This window comes from Stegodyphus dumicola, chromosome 4 (genome assembly GCF_044657685.1).
Source record: "Stegodyphus dumicola isolate Sdum_Otavi_A_Nest chromosome 4, ASM4465768v1".
NCBI classification, from domain to species: Eukaryota; Metazoa; Arthropoda; class Arachnida; order Araneae; family Eresidae; genus Stegodyphus; species Stegodyphus dumicola.
In genome coordinates this window covers 226,046,883-226,069,502 of record NC_140771.1, presented here as the reverse complement: position 1 = coordinate 226,069,502, position 22,620 = coordinate 226,046,883, and the positions used below count along the sequence as shown (strand labels likewise).

At 33.5% G+C, this 22,620-nt stretch overlaps 2 protein-coding genes across 4 annotated transcripts in view; one reads left to right on the top strand and one right to left on the bottom strand.

Annotated features, from left to right (window-relative positions):
• LOC118192588 (solute carrier family 2, facilitated glucose transporter member 1-like) overlaps positions 1 to 22,620 on the top strand; it is a 159,324-nt gene that overhangs the window by 15,795 nt on the left and 120,909 nt on the right. Inside the window, exon 1 of one of the 2 annotated variants that reach the window (XM_085816054.1) lies at positions 13,518 to 13,699. The exons of the other annotated variant lie outside the window; for it this stretch is intronic. Within the exon in view, the coding sequence (XP_085672180.1) occupies positions 13,676 to 13,699 (24 nt within the window). The 5' untranslated portion in view covers positions 13,518 to 13,675. Of the gene's footprint in view, positions 1 to 13,517; positions 13,700 to 22,620 lie in introns of those variants that run through there. 2 annotated transcript variants of the gene reach the window in all.
• Positions 1 to 22,620, bottom strand: part of LOC146997834 (protein FAM200C-like) — a 94,615-nt gene that overhangs the window by 32,011 nt on the left and 39,984 nt on the right. The gene's annotated exons all lie outside the window — the stretch shown is intronic.

The window sequence follows — 22,620 nt, the reverse complement described above, 5'->3', positions numbered from 1 at the left end:
ATGCCACTGAAACGAATTTAAAGTTTTTTACAGTCTGACTCAAGAAAAATAAATCGAAAATTTGAGATGATTTGGAGATACCTCAAACCGATCTTACTATAGTTACAACAAAAACCATTTATAACTATACTTTGAATTATTGCACTATTCAGTTCTGCAAAATATTAGGTTGTCTGAAAAGTTATGACGCATTTTTTTTCTACATTCTTCAAAAGTCCTTAATTTATATAAATCAAAAGGATCAGTCAATAGTATATTCCCCGTTTTGTTTGATAACGTTTTATATTCTGTTAATGAGCTTTGTCTTTCCTCATTCACGAAAGAACCTAGCTTTATCAGCAAAATGCTGAAAAAGGTGTTGATTTACGGCCTTATCTGAATTCAATGTTATATCACGAAATTTTGACGACAGCGAAACAAGTGAAAATCTGAGGACGCAAGATTATGTGAGTATAATACGCGTGGCAACACTTTTCACCCTAACTCCAATAATTTTTGTCAGGTCATCAGACTTGTGTGTAGTCTTGTTTCCAATCTCCTACCAACGAGCCAACACACACTTAGAATGTTTGCAGTCGCAACTGAATAGTTTCAACGAATCTATCTTCCAGAAACTTCCAGAGCTCATTAATTGAATAGGAACTCAATTCCATTCTGATAATGCAATTTTTCAGACCACCAGATGTAGTGAAATTCTGTATACTAAATTAAATCATTCTTCATGGCTCCTTTAAGATTTTAAGATTCTTTAAAACATTCCCCTAAATTACGTTTTTTCTTACATTCTAGTAAAAGTTTTTATGTTGGCGAAGAAATCTAGAAAAATCTAGAAGAAAAAATCATTCCACACGGTTATATAAACTTACAGGATATCTCCAGAATTAACAACAAAATTAGTTTTCAAGGTTTAATAGACTTTATAACGGGATCTATTTCCTATTCCTCTTTGTTATTTATATAAGTCAGAGGTATATTGAACACTACAAAATAATACGCAAAGTAAACGAAAAATACAACAATTGTTTAAAAATTAAGAATTGTATAAAATACACAAGAATGTGCACAAAATTCCAACACAGTGAAAAAAGAAATACAGAATAAATAAACACAAGTACACAAAAGTATAGAAGAGATAAAAACCGACATGCAAAATACAAACATATATAGAATAATAAGCAGGAATATTTACATAATTTTAAAAAAATATCTTCAAGAGGTGCCTGTAGCAGTGAAACTTCTCATCCCATAAACGCAACTACAGTTAGAGTAAATAGAGTATACACTTCATGTGAAATTGCATCTTATAATTCTGCTCCTCGCATGAACTGTGGAATTCAGTTTTAAAAACAATATTCGACACCTGTTATAACCTTTAGCGTAACTATTTTTCTGTTTCGTTCTCAGTCATGATAAGACACCTTATGCTAAATTACCCTAATTAAGCCATAGGGCCACTTGTGGTCAGGTGGGCGGGCTACTCCCCACAAAGAAACAAACCTTATGCTACATTATAAAAAAGTCACTTCAGTTCTGGTCAAAATAGAATAAAAATAGTATACCTTGAAGTTTATAGAACTACGGGCTTTTTATGAATGAATGCACATTTCTCTTTCTTTTTTCTTCTTTTCTTCTACAGTTGATAATATAAAAGATCTTTACATATTTCAGAAAGATTTATTTCTAAAGCCATAAACTTGAATTTATACTTTTAACTTTGATATAATGAAGCATGACTTAATATTCATGATACCATATCGTGCGATATACTTTCTGCAATAAAATTAATTCTTATCACATCGCAGCTGCTTAGAGTTGCTTTTTTCAATTCAGCATATTATTAAACAGCAAATAAGGACATCTATTTCTTTTCATTAAAATTATTTTCTTTTTCTCATCAATTTAGCAGGTGTCGTAGTCAGATTATTTTAACTTGAGCTTGTCAAATTAATTTTGATTTTAAAATTTTGACAAAGAGCATGGATTTAAATTTTTCTCAATGAGAAATGCATATTTACTGATTTTGCACTGTGATGCAATCTCCTAGAAACTGTAATAACTGTTCACAATCTTGTCATTTCCATTTCCTGCTTCAAATGAGAAAATTATTGAGCAGCAAATGAGTTCGTAGATATCCTTTCTCTAGGCTGCATTCGGAATAAGGCAAGAAATCGTAATAAAATTCTCAGATTGGATTTAAGATATTAAGTATCTGCAATGATTTAAAAAATGCCTTATCATGATAAATTTCAATAAACGATGCCTTTCAGTTAAATTTCTCTTCTAACCGACTGTGATATCAGCTGATAATCAGATAATAACTGCTAAAAGTCATAATTTTTATTTCCTGTTAAATTTAAATAAAAGTTCAATGAATTTCGACAGGTCAGCTCCAAGCGACATAGACAGTTACAAAGTTTGGTAATTTTTGGTAGCGTAAACTGGTATCAAATTCCTAACGGACTAGAAGCGAATTATCTCTGCATCTGGGAAGTTAACGGTAGAGTCTTGGGAAAGTTCTAAAACAAATCCTTTTACTAAATCAGAACTGGAAAATAAATTGGAAGTATCGTGCTCGATAAAATCAGCCAACCACTTGTGGCAATGTAAAATTAAAACAACAGTAATTTCAGAATTGAAATAATTAGTAGTCAGAATTAGTAGTCGAAGACTGCACAATTCATTTAAGGCGAAGTTGGCTCAATATTTCTCACAGGCGTAACAATTTAAAATGATGGCAGCTGTAAAGTTGTTGAGTCATTAGGTATTTTAAGGCAGGAGAGTGAAAAATGAGCAATGCTCTCGTCTAAGCTCGAACTTGGACCTCTCGACTACGCACCGAGCGTGCTGCCTTTATACCACGAAGGCATGCTGGAAGGTGAGAGAAAATATCTTATGAATTAGGCCGAAAATGCAATCTAAGCTAGCAGAAACCTAGTAACATGGCCTCAAGAGGCAGAAACACGCTCTTTCATACAACTCAGAAATCCTCAATTACTCTTACAAGTACTCTTAAAAAACTGATTTGCATTCTAGTAGGGAAGCGCAAAGGAGAAGCGATAGTATAAATAACTGTTATGCAAAATAAATAATAACTTTACATATTTAGGGCGCCAGTTAAGTTTTTCTTATAAACGACAGTTCAATAAAGGTATATTATTATTTTTTTCAGTTATTAGTAGATTTAAATCGTGGGAGGCGCTAATTATTTTAACCACATAGAGCACATAAAATGCTAGAACTGGGCACTGCATTTTGAATGGTAAACGATGCAGGTTTTCTTTTTACCGGCAATAAATATTTAGCACTATGCATCAAGTAAAATAAAATAAAAGTCAAGGAGAAAGAAACAAAAAATGAGCAATTATTTTTTTTGCTCTTAGTTGCATTTAAAATCAAGATCACTTGAAGCTTAAGTCTGCCAATTATTTAAATTTAAGTTATTGTGAATTTTACTGATTTAATCCACACTGACAGAAATTTTAAAACCAGAGGTACTATTAGTTTCTAGTCTCACTTTTGCTTCTGCATCACTCTGCAAATCAAAAAATGTTTCACCAAATGGTATAGCCTTGCATCATTTTTAAAGAAAGAACACAGCGAATATTTTTTAAAAAAAGTACGGCAATGCTTAGCATTCTATCTGGAATTCTAAAGATATGCTGTTTTTAAATATTTTGCGATTTTGCTATTGTAATTTGTGCGGGGTAAAGTTAAAAAGACATAACGTCAATAATAAAAAGATATATATATATATATATGTGTCATTTTACAAAGTTAAAAAGACTAAAAGTTAATAATAAAAAGACAAAAAAAATAGTTGTTTAATTCATCTTACTAAGAAAACTTAACACTGATGAGATGGATGAACTGAGAAAAGTTTATAAAAAATAGCTCTATCAGCAATTCTAAAAATATGCAGATGGGGAAAATTTGTGATTTTGTTGTTGAATTTAATGTGGCGTATGTTTAGTAATCAAGTTAAAAAGACAAAAAAAGTTGTCTCAGCAGGAGTGAATCTAAGAGCAAATTGGTAAATGTGAGATCAGAGATAGCATAAAAAAACCTTAAGAAACTCTCTGATGCAAAGTTAGAAACTGAATTTTTTTTCTGGTGTTTTTTTTTTTTTTTTTCTTTGCGTATGGAGGGAAGTTTGAACATGATACACCTCAGTATTTTTGGAATATTGAAATAAAATGCTGTTAAGTATGGCGCTTAAGATTTTAAATGTAAATTATTAGAAGAGGTAGTGGTGTAGAACATGCTACTTTTTACTTCCTTGTACGAAGTAAAAAGGAAGTATTGTAATCGAGAAAAGCTTCAGACAGCATATTTCAACGAAAATATCCATTTTGACCGCTATCGAATGCAATTTAACGATGTTTTTGCGTGATATCTGTACGTAAGGACAGAATAAAAGACTCGTTTCCTCCAAAAAAAAATTATAAAACTGCTTTATAATTAATTCTGAAGAGAATTTTTCGTGGCGTCTGTACGAACGCATGTACGTACGTACGTACGTATCTCGCATAACTCAAAAACGAGTAGCCTCAGAATGTTGAAATTTTGTATATAGGACTACTATAACATGCAGATGCGCACCTCGTATTTTGGTTGCAATCGGCCGCACCAAAGGTATATAAATATATTTATATATATATCCACTCTGCTACCCGGATCAGTGATCTCAGTTTCTTTACTCTTATATGTTTCTAAATTGTATATTTTTTGCTTTAAAAATGATTGAATTACGTTGTTTTTATCTTCCAGTTAAGGTTTTTATGCCTTTAGTAGCCTGCAATAATTTTAGAATTATCAACAATTTTAAAGTTGTTTAAGTGCCGCTAAGCCTCGGTCATTAATTGTTTACGTTTGAAACAGCAGACTAGTGGATTTGTTGTCAATCTAGAGAAACTTAGCTTCGCAACAAGAAAGATAACGCCTTCATTTATTGTTGCCAATTTAATCCTGCTAAATCCTTTCTGGAATTTTTTCGAGGAAATAAGTGTTTAAGATTTATTTCGTAATTTTTAATATAGATATTTTGAGTTTTTATGTATTTTTGCCTTCTCGCGAAGTGAGAATTGAATTAATTGAATGAGAAATACTCAATCGTCTGTGTAAAACGGTTTCTTTTTTTGTTTTGTTTGCTTAATTTCTTTTATACATCATTCTAGCTTTATTAAAGTATTTAAATAGAACATGTGGCAACGATTAGATAATTCTATTCTTTAAATGATATAAATTTTGTGCATTCTGAGTTATAATATGAACGAAATATAATACTGTTAAGTGAATCTAGTGCCAGAGTGTCGCTATGGTAAACAAATACTAGAGTGAATTTTAAAGAATGCAGTTATTCTATTGTGGTTTATGCGCTGTCGGCGAAGTAGATTTAATTCAATCCAATAAGTATAAATGAAATGCAAGAAAAAATACGTATAATTTAATATTCCGTACAAGGAAGTCATGTGGTGTACACATCAGATTTTTTATATATATGATATATTAAGTGTTTTCAAGTTATATGTAACACATATGTTAATACGTTTTAAAGTTACAATGCTTGTAATTTAACTGATATATGTAAAAGGAGAAGCGTTTTCAAGTAAAGGAAATTAGAACATCTTTAATTTACAACAGTGCTTTTAAAAAAGGGTAATTTTTGTTGTTTATTTTTCCAAGAACTGCCAGTATCCTTATGACGTAAAATCGTTCTTCATACATTCCGATGGATATTATAACCATTTTATCAGAAATAAAGCGACACTGTTTCTGCGGTAAGCTGATATTTTGAAATACGATTACAGACGTGATGAAGTACAGATGATGATAGAAGTCCATTGAGAACTAAAGCGGAAAATTAAACCTAAGAAAATACAGATCAGGAACAGAACGGTCTGTTCTTATCTCAACGGAAACATTTTGACGGAAAAAACTTATTCAAACTCTGATCAGAAATAAAAACACTTTCAGCCGTAAAGAATACCAGGGAAGACACTTATATGTGCTGCAGCATTACAGATATGCATACTTCGATGTCGTAATTCCCCAACTGAGATGATAGTCTGGTATTTTGTAAGAGAATACATTAAACAAATCGAACCAATCTGATGCTTTAGATTTAAAACTACTACTGAGAGCTGACATAAAAATATTTATTTAAAAACAAGCAGAGCATTTCGAAAAAATATTGCACACATTCAGTTTTTTTAAGTAACGTACATAAATGCAGTTAATCACTTTGCAATATCCTTATAAAATTGCCTTTCTAATGATCGAAAATTATGATATCGTTGAGATTGAAAAGCTGAAAGAAAAAGACAAATGGTTATTTTGTTATAACGGATCAAAGATAATTCTTCTCTGCTATTAAAAACATAAACGGCACTTCAATAAAGTGTGTTTCAGAGGAAAGTTTTAATATATGAATTAACATAAATAAATTAAAAAAAAATAGAAAGATTTCAGATTTTTAACGATCCCCCAAAAGGATTTATTAAGGTTTTTTACGCTCTCGCTGAGCTTGCAGTCTACCTGTCTGTTACACCCACTCCTGCTAGCTTTATTATTTAGCACCATTTTCTTCGCACTATATGCCATATACGGTTCAACAGCAAAATTACAAAAAATTTAAAAGCAGCATAGCAACATATCTTTAGAATTCTCGATGCAATGTTAAGTGCTGGTATGCGCTTTTATATTTCTTCCAGTCTTTTCTCAGTTTATCATATCAGTGTTCAGTTTCCGTTGTAAGATAGCTTCTAATTTTTTTTTGTCTTTTTAATATTAATGTTTTGTGTGCTTTATTAGATATCACGTTCTTCGCACATACGTCACATAAACTTCAATTCAACAGCAAAATCACAAAATATTTAAGAACAGTGTATCTTTAGAATTTCCCACAGACAGACTCGTGCACTGGAAATAAAAATATTTGATTCCGTACAGAGCTGCCAATGCTCGCTTTCAAATCGTTGGATTTGTTAATCAAAAATTCATGGAAATTTTGAAAAATATGAAATATTAAATTCAAAATTCACAATTCCGGCTTCCAGGTGCACAGGTTCGGGTGGAGGGCAATGTTATTCAAAATGTAATGACTCTAGGTACCGTCGTTTTTTTCCACAGTGCGATAAACGTACATACTTACATGTAAATTCTTAATTATTTAATTTTTTAAAAATACTACAGAATGATAGAATTTGATGGCAACAATTTGAGAAGTGATCCTCTGTTTACAGTGAACGATATAAAATCCCGTTTCGAGACTAATAGCCCATTTGGCTGACGCTCTTTTGGGATAAATATGTGTCTATTACTTTATTTTATTTAAATTTAGAATAGGTTAATCTGCGTTCGAAAATCATGTCGTTTTACATTTGCATCGTGTAGGTTCGATTGCAAGTTGGTATTTTTTTTAACAACGAGAAACATGTTTTCGCAGTTTCTTATATGCGCTTGTTGGTAGCGACATACAGGGGTTGGACAAAAATATGGAAACACCTTTAAAAAAATGTTTCTTTGCTTAATATGGTGTAGGAAACCCGTTGGCATCCAAAACAGCTTGCAGTCTTCTCGGAATGGATAAATACAGTTCCTGTATGTTTGCCAAGGGAATATTATACCATTCTTCCTGCAAAACGGTGGCAAGTTCAGATAACGATGTTGGCGGTGGATAACGAGAACGCACTTTCCGTTCCAATGTAGACCACAAAGGTTCGATAATATTCAGGTCTGGTGACTGTGGTGGCCAGGGGAGATGAGACAACTCATCCTCGTGCTCAGAAAACCAGTCCTGGACAATGTGAGCTGTGAGAACAGGGGCTTTGTCGTCTTGGAAGACACCATCACCATCTGGGAACAAAGTTTGTACCATGGGATGAACTTGATCGGCCAAAATGTTCACATAAGTCTTGGCAGTCATGTGCCCTGACTCAGTTATCATGGGGCTAGCAGAGAACCACGATATGGCTGCCCAAACCATAACAGAACCCCCGCCATGTTTCACTCTTGGCAACAAGCAGTCTGTATTATAGGCTTGAGATGGCGTTCTCCAGACATAAACTCGGCCAGAAGTGGGAAACAATGTGAAAGAAGACTCGTCAGACCATATTACTCGCTTCCACTGCGCTGTAGTCCAGGCTTTATGACTTAAACACTACCTTTTCCTGTTACGGGCATTAGCATCACTGATGAGTGGCTTCTCAATTGCAGCACGGCCAGCAATTCCCTGTTTATGAAGCTCACGGTAATTGTTTTGGTACTCACAGGGTTCGGTAACACAACATTCATTTCAGCAGTAACTTTTGCAGCTGTGGTCTTCTTATTTTTCGTCACAATTGCCCTTAATGATCGTCTGTCACGATCACTCGGGACACACTTTCGTCCGCGCTGTGATTTAACAGATGATGTTTTTCCGCTTTTCAAATATGCGGAATAAATCTTCGATACAGTACCTCTTGAAACACTAAACACCTCGGCTACCTTGCTTACGGAAGCACCTACCATACGTGCTCCAACAATTTGCCCACGTTCGAAGTCTGTTAACTCTGACATAATGCAATGACAACCTCACATAACAGTACTCCGACAACAACTGAACTGTACAGCACATTTACGAAGTTGTATAGGTGGCGTCAGTAGTCATAAAAGCCAGCGCCACCTACATATTTCATTAAAATCAATCTTTCTTTTCAAACATGCATTTCACAAGGTGTTTCCATATTTTTGTCCATCCACTGTATGTTTTCCGCATTCGAGTTCAAAGTAAGGGTTTATCCTCTGAAACACATAATTATAGAAGCTAGAAGAAAAATGAAATATCGTACGTTGTGTGGAATTGCAACAGCTTCCTCTTTTGCCAGATCGCAGATGTGAATTCAGCGCATAGTGACCACAATGACACCTGCTTTCAGATGTTAGTAAAGCGTATTGAACTGCTAACATGACTGAGTTTAGCATATCTGCATCATAGTCCTAGACAAGCAGCTTTTTCTATTAAGCCTGGTGCGAGTGAACTGCCACATTTACGAGGTAGGTTGTGAGGACAAAGCAGTCTCTAGATGCGATGTGGTTTAAGAGGATATCAAGAAACTGAATCACAAAGGACACACAATTATGGCCTCCAGATGCACATGTTTGGGTGCAGAACAACGCTATTCAAAATTTGATGGCCCTAGTTTCCGTTGTTTTTTCACAATGTGAGGAACAAACATGCATACATGTAGATTCTACATTATTCAGCTTCTTTAAAAATAATATAGGGCGATAATATTTTGTAGCAACAATTTGCAAAGTAATATGCCATCTATAATGAAACAACGCAAAATCCCATTTCGAGACTGCTAATAGTCCCTTTGGGGATAAAACAAAAAATTCCAATTGACTTTCATGTTAAAAAATTACAAGTTTAAACATTTTTTTCTTATTTAAAGCTTTCTGTTCGCTTAGATGCTATAGTACTTTGAAAGCTGCTAATCTAATCAATAGATAGTCAGGTATACGTACAATCACGGAGGACATGAACACTTAGCCAGAGTTCTTGACGATGGAGAACTAGGAGCAACGCTTTCTGCCTGACCAGTTGAAACTTCTCCAGGTGCATCCTGATGATCATTTTTCCTGCTTTGTTCATTTAAGCGTCCTCTTCAGATACCTGTTTATAGCTAACTCTAGTAACATACTAGTAAAAACGTAAAAACAAGAACTTTCTAAGTAAATTGAAACTTTTTTTCGAAATCTATTGAACAGTTAATTGAAAATATTATTTAGTAAAGTATATGAACAATTTGATTGATTCGTAGTTAGGAGACTTATTACGCCATTCTCTGTCGATGAAGTATTATTTTATATATCTTGAACCCTCGTGACAAAGCAGTGACAACAGATCTTTGCAACTGTTACAGTAGAGGTGAATGTGCGACCATTTTGACAAACCTCTGTTAAAACTTGGAGGTCTTCTTCTATCGCCACTTTTCAACTTGTACTTCACAACACAAAAAATGAAGTAAAATTGCTACTAAATGAGCTGAAAATCTGTATGCCATTCAGAAAGTCGCAAGTTCTGTGACAACATCATAAAGTCCTTTACTTTTTACTTCTTTTAATCAACACAGGTGTCACAAAGAAGAAAATTTCTAAAAATTCCCTCGCGCTTATGATTTTCGTTTCATTAGCAAGAGAAACTGAACTATTGTTATTATTCACATTCTATGTCATCAAGAACTTCGGAAATAGGCTTAACTTACATAAGTGATTAAAATTCACAGATTTATTCTCTGATATATAATAAAAACATTTTCTCACAAATTTTTACGATAATGCGGTTAATATTTTCTTGATTATGGAATGAATAAATATTTGACGCGTATTTGAGATAAGAATAAACGTTTATTATTAGCGAGTATGAAACTGAACTGGGTTACAGGGAAACGGACAGTTGATAAACGGCAGATGTTAGTAAATCTTTTGATAACCTCCATTATAAGGTCAATATCTGATCAAAAACAGCAATTTTTGTTTTTTGTCTACGTACACAGAGATTACTTCTGCTGGATGGAGAGACAACTAAAATATTTCATCCTTCCCTTTTACCGGAACTTTCAAATTTTAGTTATAAAAAACATTACAGACTTCACCTTTTAGGAATTTTTATTCTCTGATTGACGTTGAATATTTCTTTACATTGATAGTTTTCCCATTTTTGTTAAATATTTATGAAAATAAAATCATCATAAGGATTACAACTTTTCTAAGATTTAATAAATAAATAAATTAAAAAAACTGAAAGATTTTCAGATTTTATATTACGCCCAAAGGGGCGTTTTTTTAACGTTTTGTGTGCTACCTTTATTTATTAAATCACATGTTCTTTACACTTAAATCATAAAATTCAGTTCAACAGCAATATCGCAAAATAATTTTAAAATGAGCATACCTTTAGAAATTCTGATAGACAGTCTCGCGCGTTGGAGATAAATATTTTTTTTTTTTCGTACAGCGTTGCCATTGCTCGCGTTGAAATCGTTAAGTCTGTTAATAAAAAACTTTTTTAACGTTTTACAAAATATGAAATAGATAATTAAATTCCAAATTCTAAGTTACAAATTTGGGCTTCCAGATGTCATTATTCGAGTGGAGGACTACGTTATTCAAAACTTGATGTCTCTAGGTACAATTGTCTTTTCACAATACGAGAAATGTACATACATTCATACAGATTCTTCATTATTTAATTTATTTAAATATAATGCAGGGCTCTAATATTTGGTGGCAACAATTTGAAAAGTGAAGCTCCGTTTTATAGTGGACGATGCAAAATGCCAAATCGAAATTAATAGTCCTTCTGGGCAAATTGTCCCTTTGGGCTAATAAGTAAATGCGACGTAAAATTAGTGCAAACAAAATGTAAACGTAATGCTGATTGAAACTCAGTACGATTTTACGAAAGCACTGTTGCTACTACTAACACTTGCGGGGAAAGAAATGACAACGAAAATAATCTGATGCACTGACGAATGCTTTAAAGCGAAATGCTGTCTTTTTCTACAGAAAATGTAGAAATAATAACAACAATGTTGTGATAAAGTTGGACTGAATTCAACGAAACTGAAGTCATTAGTAAATTTATATACGCTAAATCTGAATTTCCTTATTCGTTTACTTTTGAGGATCTTAACTCGAGAAGAAAATTGACACGACATCCATTTTAGTAATTTATAGAGTTTGAGGTTTTTTTCCCCCCATTTTTACAGCATTTATTTGAAATTCAATTTTGAACAAGCAGTGTAAAAAATTATGAGTGATCATCCAATTTCAATAGAAGAAATTCAGTACAAAATATGTAGCTGAAAGCACTAGAAAATCACACGAGTAAAAAACTTCAAGGAAAATGAAAGCTATATGTAAAAACCTTTTCTACAGTTTAACTAAGTTCATAGTTTCATAGTTGTAGCTGACAATTAATCATAATTGTTGATGAAATGTTATAAGGTATTTCTCCCGCCTTCTTAGTATGCCTTCGTAGTGTGGCAATCTGCACGCTGGGCACGTATTCCAGAGGCTCGCGATTCGATTCCCGGTGAAGGCGTTGCTCATTTTCATCTCTCTTGCTTCGAAATGACAATTTTAAGCCTAACACGCATTAAGCTCAAACAAAGTAAACTTCGCAGAAAATGTCCAAATTTAGGTATTTACTCGTAATTTCTCCAAAAAAATTAATTTAATTTTGTTCACATAATGAAAACGTCTGCAAATTTTTAATTTTCACTTGCTACCTTTTAATTTTCCTTAAAACTTAGAAATATACATGCGAAAAAAAAATTTAAGAAGCAGTTAGATGGATTACAGTGTAGTGTCATTAGGTTTTTTGACTCGGGAGACGTGGAAAATGTCCAATGCGCTCGCCAGGATGCGAACCTGGACCTCTCGGAACCGAATGTGCTACCGTTATGCCACAAAAAGCATGCAAACAGGAGAGAGAAAATACGCCGCCACTGTAGAGTCATTAAGATTTTTTTTTTTTTTTTTTTTTTTTTTTTTTTTTTAATGCCGGAGACCTGAAAAATGAGCAATGCCCTTGGCGGGACTCGAAGCTGGACCTTTCGAATATGTTCCGAGTGTGCTACCGTTACGCCACGAAGCCATACAAGAAGGGGGGAGAAAATTCCTTGTAACAGTAGCTAGTTAGATGAACTATAGGATGATGATGTAGACTTAGTAATATGCTATAATGCAGCTCTCGTACAAAAACAGCATCTTGATCTTGTACTATATTTTCCCTTCCTTATTTTTTTCTTTCTCTCTCTCTGTTTTTTCCCTCCAGACAAAGTCTTAAGTTGCTCCCTACATTCACATTAAACATTAAAAGTAACCTTTTTTAAAACCCAAATCAACAAACGAGAATAATCAGCAATCATTACATGCTTCAGCCTAAATCACTCCAGTTTTTCTACTAATTTGTACGTTTCCATAATTAGAAACTTTACTCTTTCTATGCAAATAGCCTTATATTTAAAATAAAACTGCTACATGACGAAGCTAAATTGGAAATGGAGATATGGGGAGTGAGAGAAAAAATTATTAAAAACAATTACTTGCGTATTAATTTCAGACTTAATTTCATCAGTCAGTTATAGTTTCAAGACCGTGTCTCCGTAAACAAGTAACAATGACTGTCTCATTAAATAATGAGTATTTTATAATGAAAGGAAGGTAGAGAAGAACGTACGCTAATTCTACCAAGAAACATCTATCTATTCATGACTGCTTAACGACGTTGACGAAATAATTCATACTCCATGACCTTGCAAAAAACTGGCCGGATATACGAGCCGCATATTCAATAATTTTAAGAGCTTCTAACTGCTCGAGATAGAGCAAAAGAAAGAGTAATCGACAGTTTAGTTAAATGAAGGCTTAGGAAACCAGTTCCGTGTTTCGATCCAGCCAAGTTTTAGGTTAAAAAAAAGTAACAAGAGAGAAGGGCACTGATAAAACATGGAATAAGTTTTAGCTGACCACTCTGAATCGTTTCCTTCATCAAAGAGGCTCAAGATAAAGAAAGGAGGTGTTTGTTGATCCACCAATCATATCGAAGTCTGGAGTATTCCCACATTACGCGCAGAAGGTGTGAAGCCATTTTCCAAACGCGTATTTAATTGAGATCATCTTTAGCATGGCCACTAACAGGAGACACAAAGTAGGAATTTTTATGTTTATTTACAAATATTAAAAAAAAAAATGTTCATTTACAACTTCAGATTTGTTTAAAGTACTTCTATTAAATATAAAATATACCTTAAAACTTATTTGAATTAAGCAAATTTAATTCCTCTTTAACAGTTGAATTCTCATTTCCGTGCGTTGAATAAGTTGTCTTTCAGTTTTCCAAACGCGCATCTAAATTTTTTAACTGCAGTTGAGTTTTTCTGTTGCCAATAACGTTTTGGCAACAGAAAAATACGTAAGAATTTTAAGTCGCTTTATACTTAAAATATGAAAATTTTGCAACTGGTTCTCGAATGTTTTACTTTTTTAATATTCAAAAGAGTAATGCAGATATTTAATAACTAGCAAAATCAATAAAAGAAATTAGACAAGCCATTCTCGAGAAAATATTCATCTAGCTATTTATGAATAAAAGTCTGCAACTAATTTCTAAGGTTTATAAAAATTATTTAGTGGATTAAAACTTAATAACATTTAGGAAAATGTTATTAAGTTTTATTTATTAAGTTTTATTAAAACTTAATAAAATTTAGGAAGTATAATTTATCATTCTAGCAGTTTTTGAGAAATGTCTCTTTATGTCAGTCTTTATATAAGGGAAAAAGAGAGAAGAAAAATTACAGTCATGTTATTTACTGTATATAAACTTTTCCGGAAATAATTTGCATTTGTTTTCCCCCCTGAATTTCAAAACTAGTAGCAATCTTTTTTAATTCGCAGAAATAATGTTTAAAAAAATAAAGAATTCCAAGCATGTTTTTTTTTAGATTTTTTAATGTTAATATAAATCCTCTCTTTGTTATAGAAATGATCTGAAGGAAACTGCAATACATCGATAACATCACACTTTCAAGTATTATGCCATTAATTTACAGTAGGTAGAAAAACTTGAAAATGGTTAATGTTTTATCCTTAACCATTTTCTAAATTGTCTTAACGTTTAATCATTAACTATCTAATTAATAACTTTTAAGTTGACTAATGATACCAGTAATATTAAAATTTTTCGTAAATTTCAAATTTTATTAAAATTGCTGAGCAGATGTATCTTCTAAAAGTTTCCATTTTTTCCATTCGAAAATTAAGGAGAGGGATTATAGCTGTAGAATTCTGCCAGGATGTTACTATCTGTTATTTGAAAGTTGTTGAATGAAAAAAGTATGTCTAAGACACGTAGAATGTGATAAAAGGTTTTAATTTTTAAATTTCGGAGCGAAGAAAATTATCTGAAAATCAATAATGAGTTTAACAAATTATGTTATGACATATACTGATTTAAAAAAATTTCTAAATTTACTTATTATTAATTAGTTAGGCAGATTTTATAATTTGCTATAAAGCATAGCAAAATGATTTAAAAAATACTATAAAAAATTTAACTCTTTAACACATTGGTAAGCAAAATTAGAAAAACATACATGACATTTTCGAGGAAAAAGAATACTCAATCTCTCCTTTTCAGGAGTAAATGAAGAATAATTTTCTCATGAAAGAATAGGGATTTCGTCATTTGTACCTCAAAATTACCTGAAATATACACTGCAGCTAAACACCGAAAACAGCTAGTTTTTTCAGCTACTTAAAATACAAAATAAAGTACATCTGGCATCATATAACACACATTTGAAGAAGGCACCTAAAGAGTAAAAAAATTTTTTATTGCAGTTTATTTATAAGCTTTAACTTTCTACTTAAAAGTCGGAACAATTACTGTAAAAATTAAATAAATTGAGAGGGGGGTGAAATAACTATAGATGAATAAAAATTTGCATTCATATTATTATACTAAAAAATCCTATATTTAAGTTTTAAAGGCAATACAGCATAATAACAAACCTATGGTCCTATACTACATACGTAGCCATAACTATATTATATCATAAGAAATTGCAGAAGATAAAAATGTATGCGTGCTTACTGAATATTATAAGAGTTATATTGTAAAACCACAGTTGCCTATTAATGATAGACTTGCATCAAAATTTTCCGGAATCATAGAAAATGCGTACTAATCAATAGAACAACAGCTGTTCATTAAACTCATCTCCGCTGCTTATAAAACCCATACTAGCAAAAGACTGATTATTTAGGCCCAGAATATTCTGTTTGTATCTATCAAAGCTTTTCGTAGTTCGTTCATATAACGCATTGTGGACTATGGCTTTATCATTTAGGTATGTAGTGCTGTAGAGTCATTAGGTTTTTTGATGCTGAAGACGTGAAAAATGTGCATGACCCTTGCAGGGGATCGAACCCTGGACCTGTCGAGTAGCTTCCTGTTACACCCCAAAGGCATGCAGAAATGAGAGAGAAAATACTGGAGAGGAGAGAACCCAATCGCCATATCCTGGTGGTGACGAATTATTGCCCACTACTTTTTCAAGTTCGCGTGCCGCTGTAAAGACATTAAATTATTTTGAAGCTAGAGACATGAATAATGTGCACTGATCTCGCTGGGACTCAAATCTGGAACTCTCGAATACGCATTAAGTACGCTTTCAGTTACTCCACGAAGGCATGCGGAAAGGAGGGAGAAAATACTTTACAATGCTTCAATAAACCAGGTTTCATCTAATTTTCCTCTTTCCCAGTTCTTGTAAACGCGAGGCACTGTTTTCAGAGTTCTATTGACTTCACTGGACTTCAAAATGGTAGATTCTCCTAATCTTAAGGTTAACAAAAACAGTTCTCTAGATACATTGTAAATGAGAGAGGGTTCCTTCTCTAATACCAGATGATAGGAGATAGATGTGCATCCTATCTTTTAAGTTTTCCATATTCAAAATTATCCATTGGAAGAGCCAGATTATGTTCACAGATAGTTATAAAAAATTAATGAAATGCTTCTTAGTATTACCGTATTTTATCTGTCTTTTAATGGAAAGGAAGTGATAACTGCAAGCTGAAGAAAAAGCAAAGAAAACAGTGGCCATGCTTCTAATCAGGAAGTGGCAGATCGACGAAACAGACAAAGGGCAACGTAAGTTTTTAAAATTTTAAATTGAATAAATCACGGGAAGTAGGATTTCTAAAATTTGCTGTTTGCTTAACTTGTAACATTCGAAAAGATTTAAGCCTAAAAGAAAGAGGTAAATTGTTAAAATATTTTGATGTTCTTGGTAACTGCAGCCAGAGAAAAACTACATTAGAACTCTGAATTTACCAAACAGCATTTTGCAGTTTACCTAAACAAGGAATTACAATTAATGAAAATTGTAAAAAGAAATGCAAATGTCTGAATGCAATGAAAGTAATAAAAATACACATGTCTGAAGGAGGAGAAAGAAAAGAGGGAAAATCGTTAGACGGTGAAACTGCTTTTCTGGAATGGTTTCAAGTTATAAAACTAACAAGTCTATCTACAGGGGTTGGACAAAAATATGGAAACACCTTTAAAAAACATGTTTCTTTGCTTAATATGGTGTAGGAAACCAGTTGGTATTCAAAACAGCTTGCAGTCTTCTCGGAATGGATAAATACAGTTCCTGTATGTTTGCCAAGGGAATATTATACCATTCTTCCTGCAAAACGGTGGCAAGTTCAGATAACGATGTTGGCGGTGGATAACGAGAACGCACTTTCCGTTCCAATGTAGACCGCAAAGGTTCGATAATATTCAGGTCTGGTGACTGTGGTGGCCAGGGGAGATGGGACAACTCATCCTCGTGCTCAGAAAACCAGTCCTGGACAATGTGAGCTGTGAGAACAGGGGCTTTGTCGTCTTGGAAGACACCATCACCATCTGGGAACAAAGTTTGTACCATGGGATGAACTTGATCGGCCAAAATGTTCACATAAGTCTTGGCAGTCATGTGCCCTGACTCAGTTATCATGGGGCTAGCAGAGAACCACGATATGGCTGCCCAAACCATAACAGAACCCCCGCCATGTTTCACTCTTGGCAACAAGCAGTCTGTATTATAGGCTTGAGATGGCGTTCTGCAGACGTAAACTCGGCCAGAAGTGGGAAACAATGTGAAAGAAGACTCGTCAGACCATATTACTCGCTTCCACTGCTCTATAGTCCAGGCTTTATGACTTAAACACCACCTTTTCCTGTTACGGGCATTAGCAGCACTGATGAGTGGCTTCTCAATTGCAGCACGGCCAGCAATTCCCTGTTTATGAAGCTCACGGTAATTGTTTTGGTACTCACAGGGTTCGGTAACACAACATTCATTTCAGCAGTAACTTTTGCAGCTGTGGTCTTCTTATTTTTCGTCACAATTGCCCTTAATGATCGTCTGTCACGATCACTCAGGACACACTTTCCTCCGCGCTGTGATTTAGCAGATGATGTTTTTCTGCTTTTCAAATATGCGGAATAAATCTTCGATACAGTACCTCTTGAAACACTAAACACCTCGGCTACCTTGCTTACGGAAGCATCTACCATACGTGCTCCAACAATTTGCCCACGTTCGAAGTCTGTTAACTCTGACATAATGCAATGACAACCTCACATAACAGTACTCCGACAACAACTGAACTGTTTAGCACATTTACGAAGTTGTATAGGTGGCGTCAGTAGTCAAAAACGCCAGCGCCACCTACATATTTCATTAAAATCAATCTTTCTTTTCAAACATGCATTTCACAAGGTGTTTCCATATTTTTGTCCATCCACTGTATATCTAGAGCTTTTTTCCCCTCACTGATTGACTAAATGCTAGGATAAAATTTTGTATTAACTGACAGATGGCTCACAAGTTGGAGGAAGAGAAATCCATCCCTTTTCATTAGAAACTGCATGGTGTGAAGGAAAAGACAGATTATATTGCGAGCGATAATTAAATAAAATGCTCTTAACTTGGGCTTCTAAATGATTACAAGCCACGCAAAACAACAGAGGAAACTAAACTGCGTTACAGAATATTATCAGAACATACATTAATATTTCGAAGTGAAACAGTAGCTGCTTTAAGAAACTGAAAGAATGAGTTACTGTGTGCAGTATGGATCCGACAATTAAGAAGATAGCCCGGTTACTGACAAAAGCAGAAAAGCTCGTTGTAGAAAGGGGACGAGAATGTATTTCTAACTTATTCTAGCAACAACCACTCATTGATGGCAAGCAGCATTTTTACCAATTTTCTTTTGAAATGGGACAACGAAGGAAAAAATGAAAACATAACCTTTCTAATTAGATAACTGTGAAGCAAACAACCACTTTTGATCTTTGTTGAAAACAGTCAGCCTTTAGACCAGCATAATAAAAGCTTTTAAATGTCACTGCAGTGAAAAATATTCACAAAATGATACACATAACTGAATTTTGCAAAAATTCAAGCACTTAGAAGGAGATAAGTAAGTCTATATCTCCGTGAGAGGCCTTGCATATTATGGTTGTTATCATGAAAGACCGAAATTGGGGAATATCAACACATACCAATTATGTTGGTAAAAGACCGAATATTTTTTATATTCGGACCATCATCAGTGTATGTCGCCAAGCACAGTTATGTTCTGTTGCAGGTCGAAACGAGAAGCCGAGAAGCCAGGCAGAGAGGCGTTATAAAAGCAAGGATTTCTTGTGCAAAGTGGCATATAAGCTTAAACTGTGGCAATAAATAAGATTGTACAATTGTACAATGTCAATCACATAATTAAGCTTATTATTGGTGTTATTTTCTTTTCTCATTCAGAATGTACTGTTCCTTTTAAATTCAACAGTTCTGATTCAAATTCTGAGAACTTTTGAACTGAAACGTGCTGATTAAAAAAAGCTACCAGCAATTTTACAAAAAGAAGAATACAATTAGGAAACTGTTGTTGACCAATATAAAACAGGTAGAAAAGTTATTTGCAAAAGATAAAGTTTCCTCAAGAACGTAATTGAATCGGAAGATGTAAAAAGGGTCTATGTGACAAAAATCAAATTTTACAGGAGCAAAAATAAACAAGCCCACTCCTCACAAGAATGTCAGAAGGCGTTTAAAAAACTCTGAGCTATGTGGATCCTAGTTAAATCAATTTCATAATATTTTATTTTGACTTCCGACATTCTTGTGAGGAATGGAATAGGTTTTTTTTTTTTTTTTTTTGCTCTTGTGAAATTCGGCTTTTGTTACGTAGCCCAATCTTACATCTTCTAATTTAATTATAAAACTAATTTTATAAAAATTTAAACGGAATTTCAAAATTGCGTTAATTATTAAATTGCGTTAATTTTGCATTAATAATTAATCAATTATAAATTTATTAGTCCAAAAGGACGTTAGTCCTGAGTGGGATATTAGTCTCGAAACGGCGCTTTGCGGTGAATCACTAGACACGGCGTATAACTTTTCAAATTGTTGCCACAAAGTATTATCCCCCTATATTATACTTAAAGAAATTAAATTATGAAGCTTCTGTATGAATGCATGCATGTTTCTCGCATTATGAAAAAACAACGGTAACTAGAGCCATCAAATTTTGAATAGCATGGTCTTCCACCCGAACAAAGGCACCTGAAGCCCTAATTTTGAATTTCGAATTTGATTTATTACCTATTTCATATTTTTAAAACTTTAACGAATTTTTGAATAACAAACTCAACGATTTCAAAGGGAGCAGAGGCAGTACTGAAAGAAAAAAAAATAATAAAGCATGTTCAATGTTACTCATATCGTTTAAGCTATATTAACATATTTTAAAACGAGTGATAAAACTAAAAAAAGTAACAAAAAATAAAGTGCAAGCACCCCTCCCAAAAAAAAAATCTGAAAGGTTTCAGATTTTAAATTACGTCCAAACGAGCGTTTTTTTTTTTTTTTTTTTTTTAACATTTCGTGTGCTACATTTATTTATTAAATATCATGTTCTTCGCACCTAAACCATAAAATTCAGTTCAGTAGCAATGTCGCAAAATAATTTTAAAATGAGCCTATCTTTAGAATTTCCGATACACAGTTCCGCGTCCGCTGGAAATAATTTTTTTTTTTTTTTTTTCCGGTAGAGTGTTGCCATTGCTCGCTTTTAAATCGTTGAGTTTGTTACTCAAAAATTCGTTAAAGTTTTACAAAATATGAAACCGATCATAAAACAAATTCTAAATTTCAAATTTGGTCTTCCACATGCCCATATTCGTAGGAGGATTACGTGATTCAAAATTCGATGGTTCTATGTACCGTTGCTTTATCACAATGCGAGAAACGAACATACATTTACGCAGATTTTTCATTATTTAATTTCTTCAAATATAATGCAGGACTATAACATTTGGTGGCAACAGTTTGAAAACTGAAACGGACATTTATAGTGATTCAACACAAAATCGCAAAACGAAAACAATAGTCCTTCAGGGACTAGGCCCCTTTGGACTAATAAATAAAAATATTATTATTTTAAGTGCGCGAGACTGTCCATCGGAAATTCTAAAGATATGCTGTTTTTAAATACTATATTGTTGAATCGAATGTTATGTGATGTAAGCGCCAAGAACGGGATGCTTAATAAATAAAGTAAACACACAAATTGTTAATAATAACAAGACAAAAAAAAAAAAAAAAAAAAGGCTTGTAAAGCCATCATAGAAAGAATACTGAACAATGAAATTATGAACTGAGAAAAGATTGAAAAATATATTTATGCCAACACTTAACGCTGTATCGGGAATTCTAAACTTATACTGCCAAGCTACTTTAAAAAATTTGGTAATTTTTGTGTTGATTTATACATGGCGTAAGTGCGAAGAAAATTATGCTTAATAATAAAGATAACAAAAAAATGTTAGCGGGAGTGGATGTAGCAGCAAACTGGTTGAAGTGGGAGTGAATGTATCGATAGCGAGAGCGAGGGCGTAAAAACCTTAACAAACCCTTTTGGGCGACCGTTAAAATCTGACATTTTTCAAGTCATTAATTTTTTTGATTAATTAGTAAATTAATTGTTATAGTTATTATTTTACTTGAACAGTTTAAAACTGATATCACGATCTGCTATACACAAATCACCGTCTATTAAACTCCGCCACTTAATAACGGAAATATGTTTGGAATTGAAAAAATTTTAATAAACGGCGGCTACTGCATATGACTTTTCTTTAAGTAGCTGGGAGTTAAATGCTTTCGAAACAGGCAGAATTAAAGACATTAACTTAGTGCGAATATAGCATCTGTAACTATAAATTAGTAATGAAAAACGCAAACTTGTCAAAATCATTCAGAAATAAGCTATTAGATTCAGATAATGGTTTCAGAAATTAAGGTGGTTATTTTGAAGCAGGGGTACATGAAAAATGAAAAATGCCTTCGCCGTGAACCTCTCGGAAAAGTGCAGAGTGTGTAACCGTTACACCACGAAGGCATGCTGGAAGGACGGAAAAAATACCTTAAAGGTATTGTAATTTTTATTCACGATTGGGATTCAGTCATTCTGGAATATTAGTAAAAATTGGAATAAAATTCTCATGGACTGTTTCACATATTGTTTAAACTGAAAATAAAGTTCATGTCTTTTTCTCTTAGTTTAACACATTGGTTCTCAACGTGGGCGATTCCGCCCCCTTAGGAGCAGTTGAAGGGGGCTGAGGGACGATGAACTTGTTTTGGGTGGCAGGGGGACAGCGAGCATGTTTTGGGCGGTAGAGGGCAATGGGATGCTTTGTCACTCAAAGTTAATTTAAAAACTCTCCAAAAATTTATTAAATCGATTATTCGTTCTAGACCATTTGTACCAACAATAAAACGAACTTCCCTCATGCAATTCTAAGAATGGTGAGACGAATCTACAAAAAATTCATCCTGACAAACAAAATAAAGATTTGTCGTTTTTCCCGGACATCAGAGCCAAGTTTCTGAAGGCACCGTCTGTCTCAGGGTTACTAGCAATCTCATCAAAAAATGCGACGCTGGTTTGATAGCCTCTTATAATATATCAAAATTAATTGTTAAATCGGGGAATACCATG